At 52.0% G+C, this 24,633-nt stretch overlaps 1 protein-coding gene across 4 annotated transcripts in view; it reads left to right on the forward strand.

Annotated features, from left to right (window-relative positions):
- The window catches only part of PLXNA2 (plexin A2), a 215,217-nt gene that overhangs the window by 128,014 nt on the left and 62,570 nt on the right, over window positions 1-24,633 (forward strand). For all 4 annotated transcript variants that reach the window (XM_068419454.1, XM_068419456.1, XM_068419457.1 and 1 more), the window contains one exon: window positions 5,012-5,146. In XM_068419454.1, the coding sequence (XP_068275555.1) occupies window positions 5,012-5,146 (135 nt within the window). The remainder of the gene's footprint in view (window positions 1-5,011; window positions 5,147-24,633) is intronic.

Consider the following 24,633-nt stretch of genomic DNA (forward strand, 5'->3'; position numbering starts at 1 on the left):
TCCCCCCAGCTGATCCTGGAGAGTTTTGTAAGGGCAGCCCCAGTGGGGGTTAGTGAGTGTGTTTAATGTTTAGTCAGACAGCATAATTCTGGAAAGGAGGGATTTTCTCCTCCCTCGGAGACCAGATCATTTGGTCTTGAGGAGCTGTTTTGCTCCCGGGCACTCAGCCTGACACCATTGTGACCTTCTGGAGCGAACCCATCTATTGAGGCTTCCTAGTGCTGGCTTTGGGGTAAAAATTAAGGTGATGCCCACCGTGACAGACATATTCTATCCTAATTTGGGAGAAATGCATAAAGAAAATGTGACAGGAGAGAAAGAGACTGGGATATGAGGGAGCCTCCAGGTAATGAAGTTAATTGGATATGCTGATTTGAATTGAATGTGCATGTAAGGGTTGTCATTAACTTCCTCACGTACATATCTATGATTTAAAGGAAAGATACTTAATGGGATTACTGTTTCACTTTAATTTCAAGGGGGAGACTTCCCACATGGAGAGCAGTGAGCTAAATCACACTCCTGGTGTTCCTGCCTGCAGAAGGTTTGTGTGGGGTGGGATGCTCTTGTATTTATCTTGTCCTGTCTTTGGGGGGGCTTTTGCATTGCCAAGTCTCTTGCTTGTGGAAACTTCCTTTAGTCGCAGGTCTAGGTAGGACAGACCCCACAGAACCATGGTCAGAAAGAGGGAGGGAAAGGCTGTTTAAACTATACTGCGCTCCAGCCTGATTCAGAAACCTGCTGCCAGCAACAGTCTTTCTGCTAAATTCCCAGCACTGAAGCAAGAAATCCATCCTGGAGCGTTATGGGAAGCTTTAATGGCAAATGCCCAAGAGCTGAGATGTGCAGACATAAATGGCAAAAAAGTGGCAGTTCTGCAGAGATGCACCTTGGCGGTGAAGGCTCCTTGTTGTCTTTGGTTTCTATTTCAGGCAGGAGATGCAGTAACGCTCCAGTGCACATTCCCAGAGCTGATACAGTTCTACTTGAAACGTCCGTGTTACACAAAAGCAATGTCATTTGATAGCATTCACCCCGAAGGGCCAGAACTCCCAGCATGAAAGGAGCAGTCTGAAGGCTCCAGGGCTGACTGGGCTTTGCACTTTGTCAGCGTTATGTAGAAAAACAAGCAAATTCAGCCAGTGCCTTGCACCTCCTGACCGAGAGCATCATTTCACGATGCCTCCTGTGCCTCCATGGGCCATTTCACCTGGAGGGGTGCAGCCAGCAGCAAGGTGCTTTGGGACCCATCTCCCATCAGGTGCTTGCGTACATGGGGAGAAGCTGCAGTTCTTGAGGAGTTAACGGGTGGCCTTGCATCTAGGATCCGGGATGGGGAATCAGTCCCTTCATGCATGGACTTACTCAGCTGTTTTTCCTGGCACCAGGCATTTCATCAGGCGTCAGCCTCGTTGAAACACTCGTAATGAAAACAGACAGGTAATTTAATCATGGAAAGTTCCTACAAAGAGATTCAATGTCTTCTAATGGGAGCCTGCTGGGGGAACTGGAAGGGAATCCAGATGTATCTTAGCTCTGGTACAGGCTGGGCAAAATACCTGACAGAAACTTTAGTACAATAGGTATGTTGGAGCTTCACATTGTATTAGATCCTTGAGCGGCTCGTACGCTCATCGCCACGGGCGCTACATTGCAACATACACATGGCACAATGTGGCATTTTGCTAATCTGTTGAGATAACGCAGAGCTTACGCCTGCAGCCCTTGTTGTGGGGTATTAGATACACAGATCTGCGCAGCGCCTTTGAAGGGCTGCAGTCCCCTGCTTCGAGCAGCGTTCTGCTCCGTCACACGGGGCGTTTCTCTGGCCCGGCGGCCGCTGAGCCAGGGATGATGTTTGGATTTGCAGATTATGTCGTTAGGCACTTTTTAAGCCATATTTGTAAATGTACATCAAGAGGGGTTGAGGAAAGCGCTGTATCTGTGCCAGATGACTTCTCTGGTTCACGTCCGAGCGTGCAAGCCTGTGGTCTGTCCTCCCAGTCTCCGCTGTCTCGGGTGGCTGAGCACAGCTCTGACCCTGCACACCGCTGGTTTCCATTGCACCGATGTGCTGCTCCCCGTACCCACCTGCTCCCTGTCCCACTGCGCTCCCACCCGTCCTGACCTGCACCACTTCCCCCTGTGTCTTTCTCCTGAAGCCTTCCCCTGCCCCATCATCATGTTGTGAGAGAGGAAAAGCTGGTAGAGTTACGGGGGCATAAAGAAACACGGCCACCAGCAGCCGAGCCCCGTCCCGCTCGTCCCCTCTCCTGCACGGCTGTGCCAGGAGCCCACGCTTCGGGATGAACCCAGACTGGCAGGGTTGGCACTGCGCCGCTATTGTAGTGATGGGTCGGTAGTTGTTTGGCACTGGAAGGGCACCTGTAAGTTAGGCAGAGTAATTATTTCTGTCTCCAAACGTCAACAAGAAGCTTCCTGCTGTGGAGATGATCCCTTTCTTCTTCCGCATTCACAGGAATCATCATTTTTCTCGTCTGACATCATCATTTGTTGTCATGGAAACCAAGCCCTCAGGAAGAGATGCAGTGGAGCATCCTGGTGTCCCTGGGTGCATCTCGGGCTCTGTGCTCCGGACACGGGGCTGTGGGACACCCGGGTGGGTGTAACACACACCGCAGCGTGCGGGATGGGAGAGCAGCTGGGTCAGCTCTCCTCTTGTGCTGTTCTCTGAGTAACGTGGAGCTATCTCACCTTGACAGGCTTGGTGAGAGACCCTGGGCTGCTCCTCCTGCCCATGGGGGAGGCAGGAGGGTACAGGCAGCACCCAGCACCCCGTGCAGGGCTCTGGCTGTGTCCCAGGACACCCATGCCAGGACAGCTCCAAGCACTTGTCCATGCTGGAGGAGCCATCACGCACATGGTGCTGTCTCCAGCCCGGAGCTGCAATTCCCAGTTGGAATTGGCCTGCACAAAGCTTGTCCAGTGGTATCTCTCTTTATTAGCCCTGTCTGACCTCATTACTAGAAAGACGCTCAATTTAACGAGCTGCCGGTGCCCCGAGGGAACTCTGAAAAACAGTTGTTTTTCACAAAGGCTGCTGATCCCTCATGTCCGGCGTTCCCTTCCCGTCCGGCCGTTAATCAGGTGTTTGCATGGAGGCGGCTGTGTGTCCCTGGCAGCACAGTGTCCCTGTGGTTGTTCCTCAGGTGGTTTTGCAGCCGTGTCCCCCGGTCCGTGGCGCGGGCGATGGCAGCGGTGCGTGCCAGGCGGCGGCTCCGGAGGCAGCACGGGTGTCTCGGGTTTGCAGCACCCAGCAAGGCACTGGGCTCTTACTGGTCTCAACCTGCCTCTAGTTCTCAGTGTTTCGTGAAGGCAGTGAAATATTCTGCTTCGCACGGGTGCAGCTAAAGCAGGATTTGACCTTCTGCCTTTTTCTGGGTTTTCCTTTCTGAAGTTCAGGGCTTTTGAGCCAGCCTTGGGCTGACTGTGTAATCCTGCCAGAGGCTCCCTGCATCTGGCTGCGGGTGTTAAACCACTTGGATTCACAGCCGGTGTTCTTTTATATCACTAAAAACTCAAAAGGTAAGGAGAAAAGAGAGAAATTCAGAAAATAAATGTGTTTGCGTACCCCAGTATGGCTTTACATGGCAGGAGGCATGAGGGCTCTTTCCAAGAGGATTTACTTGGAGGAGGGTGCAGGGGAGCGTCTCTCCTCTGTGAGTGTGAAGATAGCCTTGTATCTCCAGCTGGGGTGGCACGTTTCTCAGATAAATCTTAAGATGCTTAACAACCTGCTCTCTTACCTCCTGGGAACATGAACTAATAAAAATAGATGTCCCTGTGCTGCTCTGTCCTGCCTCTTCCACAGGCTTAGGCTTGTCCAAAGCGGGTTCTTCGTGCCTCTTCCTCCGTACCGCAGCCAGGCAGGGAGCAATGGAGCAGCAGAACGGGATGCGGGAAGGCAGCTCGGCGCGGGGCTGCAGCAGATGGCATCTTTGTGATAAAAGGTTTTCCAGGGCCGGGCAGTCCCTCGTGCGTCCCTCTCCTCGCGGGGGAGTGCACACGTGCTGCAGGACACCCCGTGTGCCTGGCCCCCGTTGAGCAGCGTCGCTGCTGCTGGGAGCCCCTTGGCTCGTCTCCCTGCTCTCGTCTCCCTGCCTGGCGGTTGCCAGTGTCCTCAGCTATGTAGACACCGTGTTGCAATCAAACGGCTATTCAAATATGCAAATCCTGGTAGGAAAGACAATGTAAATTGTTTGTTTATCCTCCTCCCTTCCCCTTGCGCAGCCCCCGAGGCCATAAATTATTGACTTTTGGAAGAGATGGCATATCCTCAGCAGCAGCCGCTCCTGGCAGGGATGGGGTTTGTCACAGCTTGGGCAGGTTTTCCTGCAGGAGCAGGGAGCTGTCTTGTGGTGGGGTGGATGGACGCTGGGAGCCCGTCAGGCTGAGCAGGCCATATGGCTGCCGTGTTGGTCCCCTGCTCGCTCAGCAGTGCGAGCTGAGTTCGCCTTGCTGAATCCTGCAAATCGGAAAGTAAAGGGATGGCAGCAGCATCTCCAAAATTTTAAGGAGAAACAGTGTTATAGTAGGCTTCTGTGGCAGCAAGAGGTGATGGAGATTGTCTGAGTCTCATTCTTTATGCATCTGGAGCAAAGCAAACCTCTCTGCTGTAACTTGGCCTTGTGCTGCCCGTGGATTCTTGTGGTCTTCCTTCAGGCTTATTTTGGAGAGTCTAAAAAGTTTACAGTCTTTGTTACCCTTGGATGCCTGTGGGCAGTCATAGCACACCGACAGTCTGACCGCAGAACTTTCTCATTATTTCTCGTGGACTGGGGAAATCACATCAGCTTCAGTGGAGGGGGAGTTACCTCCTGTGTGTGCATGTTGCTCGCCAGCTCTTTGCTCTGTCTCCAGCTTGCGAGCTGAGGTTTTGAATTAGATTCCTTTTCTTACCTCGTCCTCCTCCCCTCACCCCCCGACCCCCAAATGAAAACTGGGATATGGCTGCTATGAAATCACCTGAATCTCTCTGTGCTTCTTCCAGATCCGAGCAGATGGTCCTCCCCACGGTGGCATTCAGTATGAAATGGTGACGGTTTTCAAGGACGGGAGCCCAGTCCTTCGAGACATGGCCTTCTCCATCGACCAGAAGTACCTGTACGTCATGTCAGAGCGACAGGTAAGGCGGCTGCTTCTGTACCTCCGTGGCTGCAGCTTCCTCCAGTAAGGAGTGTGTTGTTGGAGCACACGGAGCTGAGGTTGTGTGCTGAGCCCCGCGGTGCGGAGATCGGTACGGGTGGAAGGAGCACCAGCAGCAGCTCAGTTTTATCTGCCTCTGACCAGGGACTGAAATCAGTGCACAGGGGAGGGAGTTGTGCCCACTTATTCTTGCCTGCAGGTGTTGGAAACTGAGCTGAGCTGCTCAAATGTGGTTCGGGGCTCTGAACCATCCCTGCCTGGATAACGAGATCCTGAGCCGCCAACATTACAGATTCACTCCCTGCAAGCGAGGTTGGCAGGCTGTGGTTTTGCTTAGCTTTGTCTGAGCATCCTTTATGATGGCTTTATTTATTTATTTATGGGTATATTTTAAGTGGTTGAGTGAGCGATGCTGGTGCACAGAGGGGGGACTGAGCGTGGTGCGGGGGGGTGCTGTGGAAGCAGCGTTAACGCCGAGCGGGTCCATGTCCCTTCTTGGCTCTGCATAATCAGGAAATCCTGTAATCTTTACCACAATTTCTCGTTGTAAACTGGGAGTAGTTTTTTCCTATATTACACCGTGATCTTACAGGGAAAATTCATTAGTGCCTGTATAGCTTCAGGGGTGGTGTGAACACATCCACTTGTTCGCAGCGCTTTGGCGAGGGCAGAGCGGTTACAGACGTCAGCCCTGAGCAGCTGAAGTCTGCAGACCAGGGACGACTTCTCGTTCCCAGGAGTTGATTTCATTGGAGTCGGTTTCATCGCACAAACTCTTCCCTGGAGACTGGCAGACCCGCGAGGCAGGTCTCAGGAGCTAGAGCATCATCTTGCTCGGTAGCACATGAGCCATCACGCAACATCCCAGAGGGAGAGGCCGGGACTGGGTCACCACGTCCCAGCTTGTGCCGGTGTCTCTGGGACTCACCACTGTTTGCTGTCCAGGCGGCCCTTCCTCTGAGCCTGTGTCTGAGCAGGATAAACTCCTGCTCTGCAGAGAGGGACCAGACTGTAGACAGCAAAACCAAAATGATTGTGATGGGAATTTATGGCCGACGGTCCACAGGAGTCTGTTGCTTAGGGGAGCCAGCACAATGTAAATAATCTGGGACCTTCTGTTCCTCTCTGAGACAATTAAAACACACAAAGTCCCCACCATTAAGCCAGACTTCTGGGTTCACTGACTGTGTTGAGCATTTTATTGGCTATTACTCACGACTGTGCAATTCAGATTAATGGAGCTGGTGCCTTGTGGGTGGGGGAGACAGGAGGAGGGTTGTGTCTGAAGGTGTCTGGATGCTATTAAATTGTTCTGTGTGGAGTTAACCCTCTGATCGCTAACACCTTTCCACATCTGCTGACAAACAAAGACCTGTCCTCCCTCCCACCTGCTAGGAGAGGTGCACTACAGAGAGGTATCGAAGTGCTCAAAGATCTCCTGATGGAGGTAGAGAGCGAGCAGCTATCGTAACAGCTTGCCCAGCTCCTCCCAAAGCCAGCAAAGCTGTGTTGCTAACCTGTAGCAAAACAAAAAAGTTGGCAAATACTTAGCTTGGTTATAAAGTTATTTAAGGCCAGGGAATAAATACATTAGAAGAGTGTGAAGTCGTCTCCCTGCTAAAAGGCTTCACTGAATGAGTCCCTGTGGTTAAAGAAGGCATTATATGTGTGTTAGAGCAGCTCAGTGATAGAAACTGCCATGAACAGCCACAAATTGAGGATCTATGCAAACTTTGAAATTGAATTATGTTATTAAGATGTTAATACTGTGGTCATTTTCTCCAGGAGCCGTGTGCTCCTCATGCTCTCACCAGGGAGGAGACGATCCAGCGTGTATCTCAAACAGCTGAGGAACTGTTTTCCTTAGGAGGAAACTCCAGCGGGAATGCCTCCGACTCATCTTTTATGAGGCGAGAGCATCTTAATATTCATCAAAGTGCTAATTTGCTTAATTGTGAAACAAAAAGATGTGAAGAGAATTAGCAAATAATAGAATATTCCTGGAACGCTAATTCCGTTTCCAGCCATGGCTCTGGCAAAGCTCTCCGGGAGCGGGGGGACACGGTCCCTCGTTCCTTGCAGGACTCGCTGTAGGATTTGCCTTTTGCCCCTGTAGAGCTGCGTGCTTTGGGTCCAGAAGTCCCGGCACGCCATTACATATGGATTTCATCAGCTCCTGTGACCCCACTGCCCTAATCCTGGCAATGTGATAGTTCAGCAAAGCGGAAGGGAGAATATATTTTTTTCCTGTGTGCTATATAAAGGAGCCTGATGATTGAAAAGGGGTCAGCACCAAGAGAGGGAGGAAGGTCCACCAGCTTCAGAGGGCTGAGGCTGTAAATGGTGGGAAGTGCCCTCAGAATTACTGCGAACATACAGTAAAAATGTCTTCTGAAGTCTTGAAATCTGGAACAAAATGAAATTCTGCCACGGTAAAATGACAGAGAGAGCAGCTGTTCTTAACATTGATCTGCTGCATGTTAACGTACTGGGGGAGGATTGTCCAGAGCCTGTGATTTTAAATATCTGCTGAGAAAGAAACAGGATACATGCCTGTGTCAAAACACAGCTTTCAACAAATGTGGTGGTGTTTTTTTTTGTGGAATTCAGCTAAGAAATGTGTGCTCCCCAATCCTGATCGGTGGTGTGGCTGTGGGGTTAGGTAAGGACCAGCAGTGAGATGCGATGCTCTGTGTTGGGCTGATTATGCTGAACAAACTGAGACGTGTGGATGCTTCCCAACAAAGCGTAGATGTAACATTTCGGTATGAAACCCATCTTCCTCCTGTGCCAGCAGCAGCCAGGATCAGCTTTATGCTGAAATGCATTAGGGAAGGGAGTTGCTTCATCCTAAAATCTGGAGCTGTGGTTGTAGGCACAGTCCTTCCCCGCTCCCGCTGGCTCCTGTCCCAGCCCTGTCTCTGCCTCGCTCCAATTTACCCGCAGTCCTTTTGAGCTCTCCATGAGCCTTTCGTGTTTCATTGCCAACTTCTTCCAAAGCAGAATATTTGACATTTGATTTCACTCCCACAAGGCACAGAAGCAACAGTTGCACAGCCCAGTCCGGGGGAGAGCAGGATAAAAAAACTTTGCTTCCAGCCACTTATTCTGAGTCCTTTAACCACATGATTTAAGTGCTTATTAGGAGCTTGCACAGGCTCTCTTCCCCCTGCACCTGGTGTCAAATAGCTCTTATGGCAGAAGGGAAGCGATTCTGACCCGGGCTGTTTAAAGCAGAAATTCATGTCTCAGCATTGCTCTAGTGACAAATGTCGTGGGGCCACCAAGAGCCCCCAGATTTTCTTCCAATTTTAATGGTGAGTCTGTCATGGAGCCCCCACCAACAACCCCTGCATGTGCAGAAAAGCTTCTCTGATTTCTTGCATTCAGAGGGAGAGACTGACGCTTACAGGAAAAGTGCTGGTTATATTGAGAAAAAGCGGCTGTACAATCCAGTCCTGAAGCATTAATTGTCTGTGCATCAGGGAGATGATAGGGGTTTTAAATGTATGAAAGCTCAGTGCATTTCAATTAATTAAGCCCTGTAGGATGAGCAATTTTATGACTCCGAGGCTGCAACCCCTTTGTACCCTCTGTACCTGCTCCCTGTGCAAGTTCAAGCTGTTGCAGCGCCGGTTTCACATGCGGCAGGTTTGACTTTGCTCCCACGTACACCTTCAGCAGCCGAGAGCCAACCCTGTGAGAAATGGTGGGCATGCTTCAGCACGGAGCTTATATAAGCATCAGCGGAATTGGAGCCAAAGCTTTTTGCAGCTCTTGATAGAAGAACAAATTTTGTTATTTTTAATCTGGGAGCGAGCGGAGGCTCAATCAAACGCGTGGCAGGCGCCAGGGCAGGGGCTGCCATCTCCAGGAGATCTCACCGCCTAATCAAGGGCTATAAACACGAAATTTAAAGCAGCATGATCAAAATATTGCAGGGCTTGTTGGAATATCCCTGTGCTAGTGAAGAGAAACGTGGCCCAACAGGTCTGTTCCCTCCCCGAACGCAGAGCTGTGAGCCCTGACTGCAGAGGTGGGTGCAGGATGCTGCCGCGTGCGGAGGAGCCAGACCGCGGGGCAGGCGCTCCCCCTCCTCTTCTTGCCTCTTCCCCACACCACACTTAAGGCATGTTTTTCCTTCTTTATTTTCCAGCACTTTTTTTCAGCTAATGATCTATCACTTGTTTGTGCTAATCACGTAAAATACTTTGATGAAGTGCTGAGGTCACGCGATGCGGGTCTGCTCCCTGATGGGTGACGCAGCCCCTTCCTAATGAGGTACCTGGCCAGGACACTGCAAATGCAAAATTCATCTTCCGTAAACATCCTCCAAACACCCTGCACATTTCATCGCCTCAGAAACACTGCTGCTCAGCTCATCCGTAGTTACTTCGGTGGTTAATTCTGCCACAGGGGGATGATTTCATTCTGGTTTTGTACGGTGTGTAACAGAGCGGCATCCTGCTCCGTGACTGGGAACCTCACCGTTCCCGTGGTACAAATAATAACCCATAATCACTCGGTGAAATGCAGATAACATCAATTAGCACGGCAGAGCTCAGAGGGCCACAGACCTCCGTAGCTCGAGATGTACTGAGGAATCCTTTGCCTCTCTGTCGGGTACCAAAGGCTCCGCGGTTGGTCTGCCTGCGTGCGTGTTGCTGAGCGTGCGTGGTGCTGAGCCCCTCCGTGCCCACTGCAGGGTGACCTTGCCTTAGGGGGAGGCGAGGAGGGTTCAGAGGGTGCAGGCTGACTTTGTGTTGGTTTTGAGCGAGCACTCACTAGTGCACAGGAGCCATTTCTCATGGCTGATGTGAGATTTTTGGCAGCTGGGAGACCCTTGTGCAGAGGGGTGTGAGCAGAGGTTGGTGGGAGGCAGCGAGGATGAACGCCGGCCCCTACAGATTCCCCTCTAGCCCCAGCGAGAAGGGCATGGCAGCGGGGAGGGCAGAGCTGGGCAAGCGATGGCTGCCGGGGACATGCTGGGAGGCTGGAGGTTATTGGGATGGAGGAGGTGGAAGGGGCTGTTTTATGTGCCTGCAGCCGCTTTGTCCCAGCCTGGTCTCTTAACCAGCGAGGAGCAGTGCTCTAGACATCGTTACCGGGCGTGCATCAGCACGGGGGGGCATTGACCAGTATGACCAGTATAGACCTGGCTACGAGCATCTCGCGGACGCGTGCTGCTGGCCCCTCGCTCCATGGAGGGAGCAGGCAGCGCTGCCGGAGCTCACTCAGACCTGTTGCTTTTCCACCGAGTGAAGTTCCCCTCTCCCTCTTACATACACGTCATTGTGCCTTTAGGTAAAGACACTTGTCCTTTGGTCTGCTGTTAGCTGAGAAATATTTGCTTGGCAGATGGCCCCGCGTCAGGAGCCGCAGATCTGCAGGAGTCTCTGAGGATGATTTGTTGCGCGGCTCCCTGTCCTGTAACCCCGAGATGTTTAAGTCCTCTGGAAACTGCTTTGCTTTGGACTGAACTTTCTGGATGCTGGTTGAGAGGGAGGCAGGCGGGGGCTGCCTGGCTGATTTAGAAGAGGTTGGAACTGGAGCGAGGGCTGAGAAAAACAAGGAAGTCCATCAATTCCGGAGTAGCGAGGCTGTAAATACCGATGGTGTCCTGAAAAGAACTGAGAAAACACGATAAAAAATGCAAGAGATGTGGATAAAAGGGTCTGGAGTCATCAGGAGGGAAAAAATGGACTGATTAAATTTTTAACTACATTATCTGCTAGTTGAACAGCCAGTTAGCTGGACATAATCTGAGCGAAGTTTGAACCACCGGGACAGGGCAGGTGGCTCAGCTGAGTCCCTCCAGGGGTGTCTGAAGTCCTGCCTCCCGTGAGCTGCTGCGCCGGGCTGTGCTGTGCCCGTGCAGGTCACTGCGGGTGCCACAGGGCACGGCTTGTCTGGCAGAGGCTTGCCACGACCCTTGGTGTCACCAGCCTGGCTGGGACCTCCTGCTGCTCCAGCACCTTTGTGTGCGTAGAGACACTTGCTCAGCTTGTGTTCCTCCACGACCACTGCCAGAAAGGCACGAAATAGCCATAATCTGGGGCAAAGAGTAGGGGGATGAAAGAGGGAGCGCAGGGTGGGGAGGGAACCCCCCTGGCACGGCCCTCGCTGCGGCGGAGCTGGTGCCCTCCGGGACGGGCTGTGCTCCTCGGCGAGGTTTGTACCAGCTCTGCGCCGCCTCTTCCACCACCTCCACCTGCTCGTGCTACACTCTCCTAAAATACATGAGCTGATGCAGGTTTTTTCTACTTTCCTCCCTGTAGTCATTTAGGAATAATTAAGAAATTCAGCTAAGAATTTGTCTGAGATAATTAACAATCTCTACCTGACAAGAAGGATGTGTTAATTAACCTCAGGTGACCCCAGAAAGCCCAGCCCGGCCAGGTGGGACAGCACGCTGTCTCACGTCCCTGCCCCGCTGGCAGCCCACGTGTCAGGCGTGCGGAGCTCTGGGGCTGATGTGTCGGGGTCTGGGCTGGTGCCAGTCGTTCCTCCAGCCCTGCAGCCTCCAGAGGTTTGTGTACAGACACAAAACGTTCAGGGGTGCGGAGTTAAGTGCAGAAGTCTTTGAGGTAACAAATACTTGAAAGGTGTTAACTTTCCTGGAAGAAGTGGTACAAAATGCCCCAATGCAATAGTTCAACGTGAGGGTCGGTGTGTTTGTTTTTTTCTAAAGGAGATCTGGTTTAGGCATTGCTCATGTGGTGGTTTGTTTCAGGTGCTTTCAGGGTTGGTTTGTTTTGCTTTGTTTTTTCTTTGTATTAGTCTGTTTTTTCCCTGCCAGTCACAGCCACAGGGTTCCCATGTGTTTGATTCAGCATTTGCTTCCCTTTCCAATTCCTCCTCTTCCACAGACCTATTGTTTAATTTTCAAGCAAGCAACCACAGTCCTGAAATATTTCCAGAATTTCCCTTACGTGCACGTACACACACCCACACCCCACCCTCCTGCTCCGCACACCGGCGCGTCGGGGGTTTGGGAGGGACAGATGACAGCGAGCTGGGGTTCCTCGTGCCTCTCTGGGGATGATGCTGATGTTCATGGCCGAGTTTGAGCAATGCAACGAGCGCTGCAGAGCTGTGGGTTTGCTGCAGGATTTGCATGTTTGGACGGACAGACAGACACGGATCTCCTGTGCTTAATAGGAGTAATGAGAGAGGGAGAGAACTGTATTCCCGAGAGCGAATTACTTGAAGGAGAGATCTGAAATTCCGCACTCAGCGCGCAGCTATGAAGTTTAAAAGCAAACCTCAGATTCCTCTTTCTCTCCACTAGAGCTTTTTAAACTTTTTCTCTTCCCCCCGTTCCTACGCTGCTGTAATAGTTTGTCTTCTCAGCAAATGAGTTTGGCGGCCGTTGAGCCGGTGAGGAGGGGAATTGTTCACACCGGGCGCAGGCAAAAAAGGAACATAACTCACAATATGGTGAGGGGAGCTCTGAAATTGCACAAATTATTCTATTTTATACTTTAATTAGTTTGAATTAGCAATGGGAATAGATGCATAAAATGATCCAGTGAAGGGTGAAATGGAAAAAGGGATACGGTGTGGAGTATCGCTTCATTATGATGAGGTTCGCGGGAAGTAAGCGCGGGTGATGTGCAGGCACTTGCCCCGCTGAATGCTTTCCCTGTGAGCTCAGCCCCGAGGACTCTGCAAGGAGGGGTGGCAGGTTGTCTCATGCACTTCGGAGCCGGGAGGGCTCGGGACGATGTGGCACCTTTGCTGGTGGCCGTGAGCGGGATGGAGAGCGGCTGAGAGCCCCCCGCAGCAGCCTGTGCTCCAGGCTCGGCTCCCGGCTCTTCCTTCAACCTCCGTATCAGCGTCAGGCTGAATTCTGTGGCTCAAAGGGGCAGAAGGATTTAAGAGAGTTCAGATCCACCCTGAGTCTTAACCTCTGAGCATCCTTTGCCGTTTTCTATTTTTCCCCTCAAGGTTCTGAAAAGTTATGCGAAATCAGATGGATTCGGGTTTGGCTTTCAGTGTATTTTTTGTTTGTTTCATGTCAGTTGAGGGAAATACAGCTACGAACACAGATTCCTGTGATAATTTTGAAATGAGCAGGGCTAAAAAATGCAGTGTGAGTCCCAGCCCAGACCTCTGAATGCACCCAGCCAATTAGGACCCTTAGGCCGGTCCCACTGGCACGGCTTTAATGCAAACAAGTATTCAGCTTTACAACCAAATTCCTACTGAACTATTTGAGAAGTTCAGAAATGTTCAGGAAAAAGTTCCTGCAGATTCTAGATAGGTTGAGAATGATGGATGTGCCCCAGGGGACCTGGCTGTAGTGGTGTTGCAAGCTGGGACTAAATATAAAAGTTAAGGCTGGTTGTAAAGCAGAAGAACAATTGTTTGTGGGTTTTGTTCTCGCTTTCCCTCCTCCTTCCCTGGCAAAATGATTCCCCTGTTAAAACTTTGCAGCAATGAAAGTGCTGAGATGTCCTAGAGTGTGCCCGACAGTGGGTGTGGAGGGAGGCCCAGGGGTTTCCCTGGGAAGCCTGGGCCATTTCTGGAGAGCAGGCGAGTCCCGCACCCCACATGGAAACCCAGAACACCAAACCCAGCGCAGCTCCTGGCCGGAGCTGTCTAAGCAAGAAACCCTTCCAGCCCCTCCAGCCCCGTCCCTGCGCCGTCCTCAGGAGCCGCTTGATAACTCTGGCATTTCTGGCCGATCCTAGCGAGCAAAAGGGGCTCCATTAATAATCTTCTATTTATTTTAGCAGTGCACAGGAATGTGCCCGGCAGACTAAACACTGGCTTCCCCTCTGCGCTGGGGGGCCGGGGGGCTGCGTGCCAGCCCCAGCCGTGCCCAGGGCTGCGCTCGGGACTTGCCCCTGCCACGTTTGCTGGGGCCAGGCCGGGAGGAGCACGGCGTTCATCAGAGCTGGGGGGGCTGCACGAGGGGAGATCACAGTGGGGTCCTGAAGGATTCTGTGTGGGTGTAGAAGAAATGATTTTTGTTGTAATCAAGCTTAGAAAGTGCCCCTTGCACGCCGAGATTGATGTTTTCCCTCTTTCTTTCTCCTCTGCGCTTACCTGCCTGCTCGGTTATCACAGCTGCCTAATTCTCGCTGGCTTCTTCGCAGCAAACACCACCAGCCTGCAAACATTTTGCTGTCCGCTAACAGATTTATCCTCCCCAAAGCCCTATGAGCTGGAGCAGCAATATCACTTTTTAGATGAGGAATTGAAGCATAGAGATGCCATGTTGACCTATCCTAAGTCACACAGGAAATCTATGGCAGAGGAAGAGATTGAACTGAAACCGCCCGAATCCTTAGTCCCGTAACAAAGGACCATTCCTCATTTCATCACTGTTCACTTCAGTGCTCCATCGTCACAGTGAGGTGAATATAGGAAGGGAAGGCACTGGTCATGGTTTGCAGTGACAGATAGTTTGCAAAGTCTTCATCAATGTGAGCATCACCTTCCCAGCTGCAGTCAGTCATTCGGACTCTTAGATATACACCTTTAAAAAAAATAAATCTTCATAAACAGGCGATTTCGGTGCACAAAATCACTTTGAAAGCATTTAACCTTCATCAGCAAACTGCCAAGTGCCCGTCACGAAGGGGGATGCTCCTCAAAGGCGATGCTGGCCCGGTGCAGCAGCTGGAAGTGGCCGTAGCCAGCGGCGTGTTTTCAGGCTTGACTGAGCAATGGGTTGGTCTGTCACAGCAGCCCTCGAGTTTCAAATGAGATCTCGTGTGCGTTGTTGCTGCCACACTACACCTGTGAATATTAATGGATTCTGGGGTATTTTTTTCTTCTCAGACTGGGAACTTTTTCTTCCAAGTCTCCTTGAACTCTGGCAGGGATAAAGTACTGTTTTGGATGCAAAACCCAAAGCTCAGGTGGGATGTTGCTGTTTGTGCCTTGATGTGCCTGTGTTACACAGAGCATCTCCGTAGCCCTGTCCTTCTGAAATACGTGCAGAACAGTGTCACCGATTTCAGCTGCTCCTTGTCTGTGCAGACAAAGCAGGGCAGAGTATTTTGTGTGTAACACTAGCAGGGGCTCAAGCAGTCGGTTTCTGCTGTTTGCAAAGGGCTGAGCAGCGAGCGATCCAGGGCTGCTCTGTATATTCCAGCCTTCCTGCCATGACCGCTCACCTTTCTCTGTTAGACAAAAAAGGGAGGTGTTGGGGTTTTTTTAATCTAAAAGGTGGCAGGGAAAGATTATGCTTTGGATGATCATTATCCTTCCAGCCTGCTGATTGCAGCCCAGAGGGCTGCTCAGTTGCAGAGGAGTTGGCACAGGCGTTTTGGAGCATGCTGGAAGCTGGCATGTAAATACTGCTTTACCCAGCCTTCAGATGGAGCAAAATGTTGTTTTGCATGTGTATTACTGAAGTCAGGGCAGCCATGGATGTCGCAGTGGAGGAGAGAGGTTTTAAGGCAGTAAAGGAGGTCCAGCAACACCGGGTTTGGTTGGTTATAGGAATATTTTAAGCGATGAGCACTATTCTGAAGTTGTGCCACCAAAAACAATGACACATTGCCTCCTCCCCTCCCTGGCGCCACTTCAGAGCGTGTCTCTCCAGTTTCTCTTGCAACACATATTTATCTGCTCTGTGCCCTTATGGCTGTTTAATTAGCATTCATGTTTCCTTTCAAATAGAAATTGAGTTGAGTGCTCAGAGAGCTGGAGCGACTTGCACTGCGAGCGCATCACGTGGGCGGGATGGTGCCTGCTGCTCTCCCGCACGTGGTACTGAAAGACCTGGAGGAGACCAAATTAGGTTGTCAAGACATAAGAGATGCTTTCAAATAATTGAATTAAAAGACCACTTTGGAGTCCCATACTAGCAGAGGAGAAAGGAGATGATTTGAGTAGTGCAGAAGGAAGACCCAAGCCCTGAGGGTCTCATAGCAGCTGAGGTGGGTGCAGGTGTTGGTGGGCTCTGTGCTGCCTCAGCCTGGGGTCACGATGACCCAGAGGACTGACGGAGGCAGGGACGTGCCCTTTGCTCTGTTAGTGACACACTTAACGATCCTGGTCAGCGCTGTGGACTCCAGAGCACTACTGGGATAGGAGTCAAAACCAAAATGGCCAAAGTCAAGTGATGTTTAAGGTGGGATTTGGTGAAGGTTTGCTGCCTGCCCGGCTGCCAGCTGCTGCTATTGCTCGTTGTCCAGGCAAAGGCTGCGTAACGGAGTCAGCCCCTGGTAGACCCAGCTGCACTGGACATGCACTACACACGTGAGCATCTCCCACCTCATCTGCCGTAATAAGGATGATATTTAGCACTGCAGTTCATGAACGATATTTGCGTTGACTCCTCACAAGCCACGGTTGTTGCAGGCTTTTTCCCATCCCTTTAAGAAGTGACTCACAGGCAGGCAACTGTCAGTGTCTTGGGCGCTATTAATATCTCTGTAAGAACATGGTGATAAGTATTTTTTTTTTTGAGTTGGGGAGGAATCAGAAGGGAGGATGGATGCTAAAAAATAACTCCTCCTCGTGTGGCTGGGCCTTTGTGTGAGTGAGCCGACAGTCCTGCCCACAAAAAGAATTTGCTTAAAATCTTCCATCCAAAAAGAGCTGACCACGCTGGAATAGTGTTATTGGAGAAACTGTGCCAGAAACTGCATTCCTGTGACTGTGGAGAGGAGCGTGCAAACTCCAGCCGCTAGTCAAAGACACGCTGGATTTTTCCATTTTAGGTCTTTGCTTTCAGTGTGCGTGGCCCGGCTGGTGGCCTGGGGCACAGCTCGGTCCCTGTCACCTCGCCCAAGCAGGATGCTGGAGGAACCTGTGGGAGAAGCATCCCCGTAAGGCAGCAGCGTGGTATCGGGGGGCTGGGTTTGGGCTTAGGGTGTGGGTTTGCTGCAGCAGAGGATGCCGCCGTTCCAGACAAACCACATCCCGTCCAACGAAGGACCTTGATCCATCAGAGTGCTTGAGGGAAGGGGCAGCTTAGGGCTCTCCGTGGCCTTACAGGTGTGCAGTGGGGCTTGGGAGCACGGTTCCACCTGCCGCCACCCTGCATGCAGAGAGCCCCATGATAGCCCTCTGGTTGCCTCCCGTGATGTCCGCAAGGCCGGGGACTGGAGCAGTGCTGCTCGCCCCAGCTGGGCTCCGGGACTGTGGAGAGAGAGGTGAGAATGTCATTTAGATCCCAGCTGGCAATTTCCTATCCTTTCCTAATGGACTGAATGTGGTCCCCATAACTATAAATTTTCCTGGCTTGGGTCAGTTGAAATTGGAGACTTAATACTATAGAAGGGCAGGTTTTTATTTTATTTTTGTGCTCTGTGTAATCACATTGATGGCAGCAGTGTAACAGTCTTGAGTTATGGGTGACTGGAGCAAAAGAAGGCATCTCCTTAGCTCCCTGTTGTTATTGTCTCTGGGTGCAGAGCAAAATGTGTAGGCTCCAGGCTAGATTGTGTAAATCTCATTAGAAAACCATTCCCAGCTAATGAAACCCTGGGAGAGAGGGATTTGGCTTCCCAGCCTTCAGCCTTATAGCGAAGGCTGGAATAAATCCATCTTGGGTGATGTGTGGGCTGTTCTCCTCACTCCCCCATTGCGAGTGTGTGTTTATTGGTGGAGTCGAGATATCGTCGTCGTTGCTTGAGATCAGCTGCAGGTCAGCAATTCGTTGTATCTGCACTGAACGATTTCAAGTGACAATTATCTTCTCTTAAAGAAAAAAAAAAAAACAAAACAACTAATGTGCAAAGAAATTTCACCTGGTCTTTAATCCTTCTATGGAAACAACGATCAGACATGTAAATAATTCTACCTCCCCCGCTGCGAGCCCGCTCGGTGATACGTATTAATTGAAGGGGCCAGAGCTGTTAAGGAAAGCTGTTGAAACGGAGTATCCGAGATAAATGCATCTCATCTTCCCCTGTTTGTGTAGGCTGAGAACGCGCCTGCCACAGCCATAGATCCCACTCGGGGTCATGTTTGTTTGGCTGCGACTTTGCTGCTCTACGCGCGGGTTTGCCGGCTCCCGCTGTGTGAAATACGATTGCCTTTGTCCTCCTGTTCGCTGGAGTTGTGAGCACATCTGCTGCGTTGGTCTCATCGATACACAGACGTGGCCGACACCTCGTGCCGCAGCCGCTGGCGCTCGGCTCCGGGAGGTGCGCGGAGGTTTTCCTGCCCTGCAGCTTAGGGGGGGGATTGGGGACCCCCACACCCAGGGCCCTGCTGCCACCCACATACCCACAGAGACCTCGAATCCCTCGTGTTCCAGCCCACCATCGCACTGTGCCTTCTCTTCCCTCGCTGCAGCCACTGAAGCAGGAATATTTATCGCTCTGTTCTCTGCTTTTTCTTGTTTCACCCATTTTCTCTCACCCGCCTTGCCTCATGCTACAGACCCAGGGGAGCTTTTTTCCCCTCCGTGTCTAACTGCTCTACACCTTGCTCAGGGTTTGCTGCACGTCCCCAAGTGCCTCTTGGCTTTTGCTGGTGAGAGCAAAGCTCCGGCGGAGCCTGAGGAGTTGGGGGACGGAGGCCAGGGATGGGGACATCCCCGTGCAGGGGGACGGTGCCCAGGGATGGGGACGTACCGCCCAGCCCGTGGCACCTCGGGCGCTGGGGCAGCCCGACGGGCGTTGCTGTAGGGCTCCCTCGGCCCAGGGGCCACCAGCTGCCTTGGGCGAGTGGTTCAGGCTATCAGGGTTTGGTAAATACATGCTCGCTTTAATGAAGCAAACTTTCTGTGTTTGAAAACAACCTGGGAAATCTGCTTGTGTAACAAAAGGTGCTGGGGGAAACAAAAGGAGCTGTGCCTGCCTGGCGTGGAAGTGGGAAAACATCCAGCACTGTGCAGGAGCTGAGGTGACAATCCCGGCGTGCGGCAGCGTCCCGGCCCCGCGGGGCAGCGCGGGCAGACAGGGACATCTGCATTGTTTTGCATTCGCTTTATCTCCTGCCTGTCCCAAGGAATAGAGGGTATCCTCTGCATATAATGAACTCTCTGAAGGTTTGAATACTTATTTTTTCTACTCTAGCTAATCTTTTTTAATGCTTTACAGCCTCATGTTCTGTAATTGAATGCATTTTATTTAGAAAATAACATTTAGTGCCACTTTGGATTTCCAATTATTCTTCAATCGGACTTTGAGGGCCTGATGTCTTTGTCATTTCGATATGCACAAAAGATGGCAACATCAGAGCAGCCAACAGCAAATTATTTCCGCTACTGCGTACTAGGCTTGGGAGTAAAATGTGCAGGGCCAAATTAAGTCTCAGCATAAATCTGTTGAAAGGAATTAAAGTATTACACCAGCAGCAAATTCGTCCCATGGCTTCCAAGGATGCTGGAAGAAATTAGAGCGACCGTAGCTGTCAGTGAACACCACCACGGATGTCTCCTTGCTGCAGCTACTGATGTGAACAGCTCTGGGTTTTCGTGTGACGCGTCTGAATTTGTCTAAATTTGCTCTTTGAGTCTAAACTGTTACCTCAGGGCTCCTCTCTGGCCTTGAGGGAGCAAGTCGAGCTCCTTATCGCAGGGCGAGACACCCAAGGTCACCAGCAGCTGAACGTGGGCAGGGTCGGCCCTGGAGGGCGAGTGGTGCTTTGCTGATGTGCATCCCTCCTGGAGGAGTAAACTGCCTTCTCGGAGGAGTACGCTGGGATAATCCATGTGGATTGTTGTGGGGCTTCAGTGCGAACAATATCTTAAACTCCAGCGCGTCCTGGTCCCGCGGGGGCTGGGCGGAGGGTGCGCGGCGGCTGCGCAGGTCCTGGCGGTGCTGGCCATGCCTGGCTGGTGGTGGGAGCAGACACCTTCTGTGGGGATGAGCAAACTGCTCTTTGTTTTCCTCTGCTTTGATGTGGCTCCTGAAGCTTTGCCGTGTTGTCTCGGAGATGTTCTTTTTTGGTAACCACCCTGTCGCCCGTGTGCCTGTGTGCGATAACGGGGCCAGCGTGCCGCAGCGGCCATGGGACAGTGGTTTTCTTCTTTGGGGGAAAGGGCTTAAAGCTCATTTTCTTTCAGAATTAGAGAGTTTGGGATATACTTAGGAGGGTTCATTTCTCACACCTGGTGGTCAGGTTCCTAAATTGTATTTTTGACAGCCGTGTGTAATGATACACAAATGGGACACTGATGGAGTAGCAGAAAATTGACTGGCAAGGGCAGCGTAATGTAGTTAGAGAGCAATACTTACTAAAAAGCTTGGAGACTACAGCAGTGTTCCTGGAGCAAACGAGTAGTAGGACAACAGTTAGGCTGTGAAAACAGTAATGATACGACTCTGTGACCTTTAAAGCTACTTAGGGCATTGAAATGCTTTGGATTTTCAAGGCTCTATAAAATTACACAAACCGGTCATGCCTGTGACTTCCCTCGAAGGTTTCTGCAGTATTTAAACAATTTGAAGAACCCTGAAATGGTTCAGAAAACGGGGAAGCGAGGGTTGCTCGTGTGCCTGCCTCGCAGCGTGCAGCAGACCTTCGTGAGGGGCTGGAGAAGAGCCGAGCAGGGTCTGGGCTGGCCGTACCGTGTCTCCCCCAGCACTGCCCCAAAGCCCCCCATCCCCTGGGAAAGGCAGCATCCCATGGGATGAGGGGAGGTAAGCGGGCATCGTAGGAGCCGGAGGGGCTGGAAGCTGTCGTCTTCTGCTCAGCCCGTTCCCTGGGCAAAGCTGCTGTTGAATAATCATGTCAGTCACACGCGAGGTGCAGGGCAGAGCCGAGGTTGGGCTATTTAAATGATGCTTGCGTGTGCCAAGAAAACAAACAGAAAGGGCCAGTCAAAGCTTTTCAGTGTCACTGACACCCTCGGCCGTGCCAGAGCCGGGAACAAAGCCCGCGTTGTGGCGGAGCACAGCCTGCGGGTCTGTTCGGAGCGGGCAGATGCGGGGCTGCCCACCCTGCTGTGCCACGGCCAGCTGGCCACGTGGGGTCCCTTTCGAGGTGGGTGGCGAGACGCGTCCTCCCGTGCAGCCCTGGGCTTCCTCCTGAGCGAGGAGGGTAAACAAAATGTGGCCTCCGTGTCCTGGTGCGTGCCAGGGGTGGCAGGTGGCCAGGCACTTGAGGGGGATGCTGCAAGGGCAGGCGTGGGGAGAAGCTCTATGGCAGAGGGAACTCCAGCTCTGCGGGCAGCAGAGGGGTGGCATCAGGACACTGGCCCCGACACACGGTGCCCCAGGCATTTTGGGGCAAGTTGCTGCAGACCTTGTCCGTGTGCCCCTGGAAGGTGCCGTGCAGAGACCTTCAGCTCCGCAGGCTGCAGAGGAGGGGCAGCCTGGGCACGGACACACGGCGCTGCTGAGGCCGGGCTGCAGCCCTCGCGCTGTGCCCCATCGCTCTGCTCCCACCAGCGCTAGTCCCTCGTCTGTAGACTGAGGATAATGTTTCATCTGCTCCGGGGAGCAGCTGTGCTCTGTTATTTTGTGTGTACACGTGTTGCCCATTCCAGCAGAGCTGCAACTTCTCTTAAAGCTCCTGGGCACGCCAGGAACGCAGGGAACGCGCTGCCATTCGGGGGCACTGGGTGTTGGTGACCATCAGGTGTGGCCTCAGGTCTCCATGGGTTTGGCTGTTGTGCTCCATCGCAGTACGTGCAACAACGGAGCAAGGCAAGGGTTAAGCACGGGGCCCCAGTGCAGAGAGGGCAATACCCAGCGTGGCAGGGGAGCGGGAGGGGGCCGAGGGGTCCCTCCATCGGGGCTCCAGCTGCCGCCCATACAGACGCTGCTCATTTTTCATCCTGAACACAGCTGCCGCCAGCGTCTCTTTCCTACCCCTGTTCCTGCCAGTTTTATGAGAAAAGAATAAAGAGGGGAAACACATAACTGCAGAGGTTCATTTGCCAATTGTCAGGCTGCGGGTGCAGCAGAAATAGAGCCATCGGTCTGCCTGAGCCGGGGCTGCGCAGGCACCTTTGCATTAGCATCATTTATTCATGGCCCCCCCAAGCTGCTCTCCTTTTTGGACCTGCTGATGCTCCTGTTTTTTCCAGGGTGGCTTTGGCCTTGATTAGCTCGCTCCATGTGCGGGTGGGATGGGAGAAGCTGCCTCTCTGAGAGACCTCAGCCTCTACCCAGCGGTGAAGCCCTTCCCTTCGCCGTCGGGCTGCGATCGATCAGATCAGCAAGGGCAGGCGCTGGCAGCGGGGCCTGGCTGCTGCCCCTCTTTCTTTAGCTTGGTAATTAGAAGCTCTCAGAGAGAGGGAAGAGAGGTCATGCATGGAGTGGGCCTATTAACCCTGTCCCTTGCCAGCTACCCTGCAGAGAAATGCCCTTGGAGCAGCTGCTCCGGTGCAGGCTTCCAGCAGGAAGGCAACTGAGGGGAGGGAAGATCCCCCCTTCCACCTCCGCTGCCCCCCACACAGGTGGGGCTTCGCCTCCTGTGGGAGGTTTGCAGCTGAAAAACATAATTCTAGGGACTAAATTTTGTCTAGAAGTGTTGGTAGGCTCATCTCTCTCGTGTGGCAGTAGGAACCAGCGTGGCGGCTCCCTGTGCCCTGTGCCCTGCAGAGGCAGCGGGCAGAAAGCAGGTCGGTACCCACCAGTCCTTCTCCTGGTGCATCCTCACAGGTTTTTGGCATTCCCAAGTCAGCTTTAATGAACTGATCTTCTGCAGGTCTCTTCAATGCCATCTACTTTCAGCCTCCTGGGGCAACGAGTTGCATGTTTCCGTAGCTGGGAGGACCTTCCCTCTCGTTTCCAGCCTCGCTAGAAACTGAGCGCTACCAATTTTCATGTAACTGGTTTGTTTTGTGGTTTCACAGTCCGTTCAACCCCACAGCTTTTCCTGGAGTCGATCTGCAGGCAGACTCAGCAGCAGTCTGCAGGATCCCCCTCGCAGTTTGTCGGGTCTGTTGCTGTACTGACGCCAGTGAGATTTATGGAAATATATGCAGAAGTTCCTCAGGCTCTGATGGAGCAGAAACAGTTTCATGGCATTATTTGCCCAAAATGCCACTGTTTTGGATGCTGGATCCGGACAGTGAGAAGCTGATGTCAAAGTAACTGTTTACAGCAGGAGCTGATATGGCTTCTAGGGACAAGTGCCTTAGCATTGCAGCACTGGGAGCATTAATGCAGCAATTCTGAAGCTCATGTGTAAGCTCTGAACCTATATCACCTCTGCCTTTCGACAAAGCGATGCCGTAGCCCCAGAGCTGCTCTTCGATCCCGCTTCTCCCATGCAGCAAAACAGCAGCCCAAGGAAAAGCAGGTAAAGATGACAGCTAAGCCCTTTGCCCAACCTTCTCTGGCTACAAAAACTGTTCCAGCTTTTATTTCAAATAATGGGAGGCCCTTGGTTAGTTTTCCCAGTTTCCCAGGGGTGCTTCCAAGCCGCAGGCAGTGGTGTTTGCTCCACGGTGTGCAGAGGGAGGGGAAGTGGGTGTTTAAAGTGCTGACTTGGTGGTGGCAGTGAAAATGAAGTCGTGTCCCAAAGGATGGGAATGTTGTGGGGAAGGTTTGATGGGTGAAAACCACCATGTTGTGACTTGTGACCCACCGAAACCCCTAATTGTGTGTTTAAAGTAAACCTCAGACGAGCACTGTTTCTTGTGCCGCCGTCTTGGCAAGTTGCCTTTGGCTTCGAGGGCTATCACTCATCTCGTGGTTAGCTGGTCAGGAGTCACCCGAGTAGTTAGGAAAGGAATGTTAAAGGCCTGTTGTGTAAACCAACCGCTGTCTGAACAGACTCTGTTTTCAATGTAAATCAGCTGCAGGGAATGATTTAACCTCCATTTATTCTTTTTTTTTTTATTATTATTTCATTAAATAAGATTTATACAGGTATAGTGTTGGAAAGGTCATCCATCTCCCAAGCTGTGGGAAGAGCTCTGCACATTCCTCCCTCCCCGCTTCCCTGCTTTACCCCGTGTTTCGGGGTAGGAAAGCACAAAGACTGGGTTTTATTGCCTTCCTGGAAAGTTAATTTATATCTGCATGGTACACACGACCCCCCCAGCCCTCCTGCCCCCCGTTCCCACACTTAAAGAATCCTCCACGCTCAGCAGTGTTTCAGCTGGAGTAACCAGGAGCCCCGTTCAGGCCCTGCGTAGCCTTTCCCCAAGGGGGCACAGCCCAGCTGTATTTCAGCAAGGGCTGAAGTAGTGGCGTTGGCGGTGGGAATTGAGCCTGATGGGGCTGGTCCCCTGCAGCAGGTGCCCTGAGTACGTGTACGGTGGGCGCTGGCTGGCCCGAGTGCCCTGCGGAAAGGAGGGGAGCGGTGCAGGCTCCCAGCCTGGGGCGTTTTTTCAGCCTCTCCGTGGTCTGCTCTCCCTCTTGGGAAGGAGAAGCCAAAGCAAGCATGGGGGAGGGTGGAGGAAACGTGTTTTAACAGTAAATATGGTCTTGTTATTTATCAATGCAGAGTAACTGAAGTAATTTCATGTCGTTTTTAAGCGCAGCGCCTAGGGATCTAATCTATCTGTCTAATATTAATGGGTAATATTTGGTTGCCTCATTCATTCATTACTGTTTTCATTAAGACTCTAATCCCATTTAGGAGTCTGTT

Source organism: Nyctibius grandis, chromosome 27, assembly GCF_013368605.1.
Source record: "Nyctibius grandis isolate bNycGra1 chromosome 27, bNycGra1.pri, whole genome shotgun sequence".
In the NCBI taxonomy this organism is placed as follows: Eukaryota; Metazoa; Chordata; class Aves; order Nyctibiiformes; family Nyctibiidae; genus Nyctibius; species Nyctibius grandis.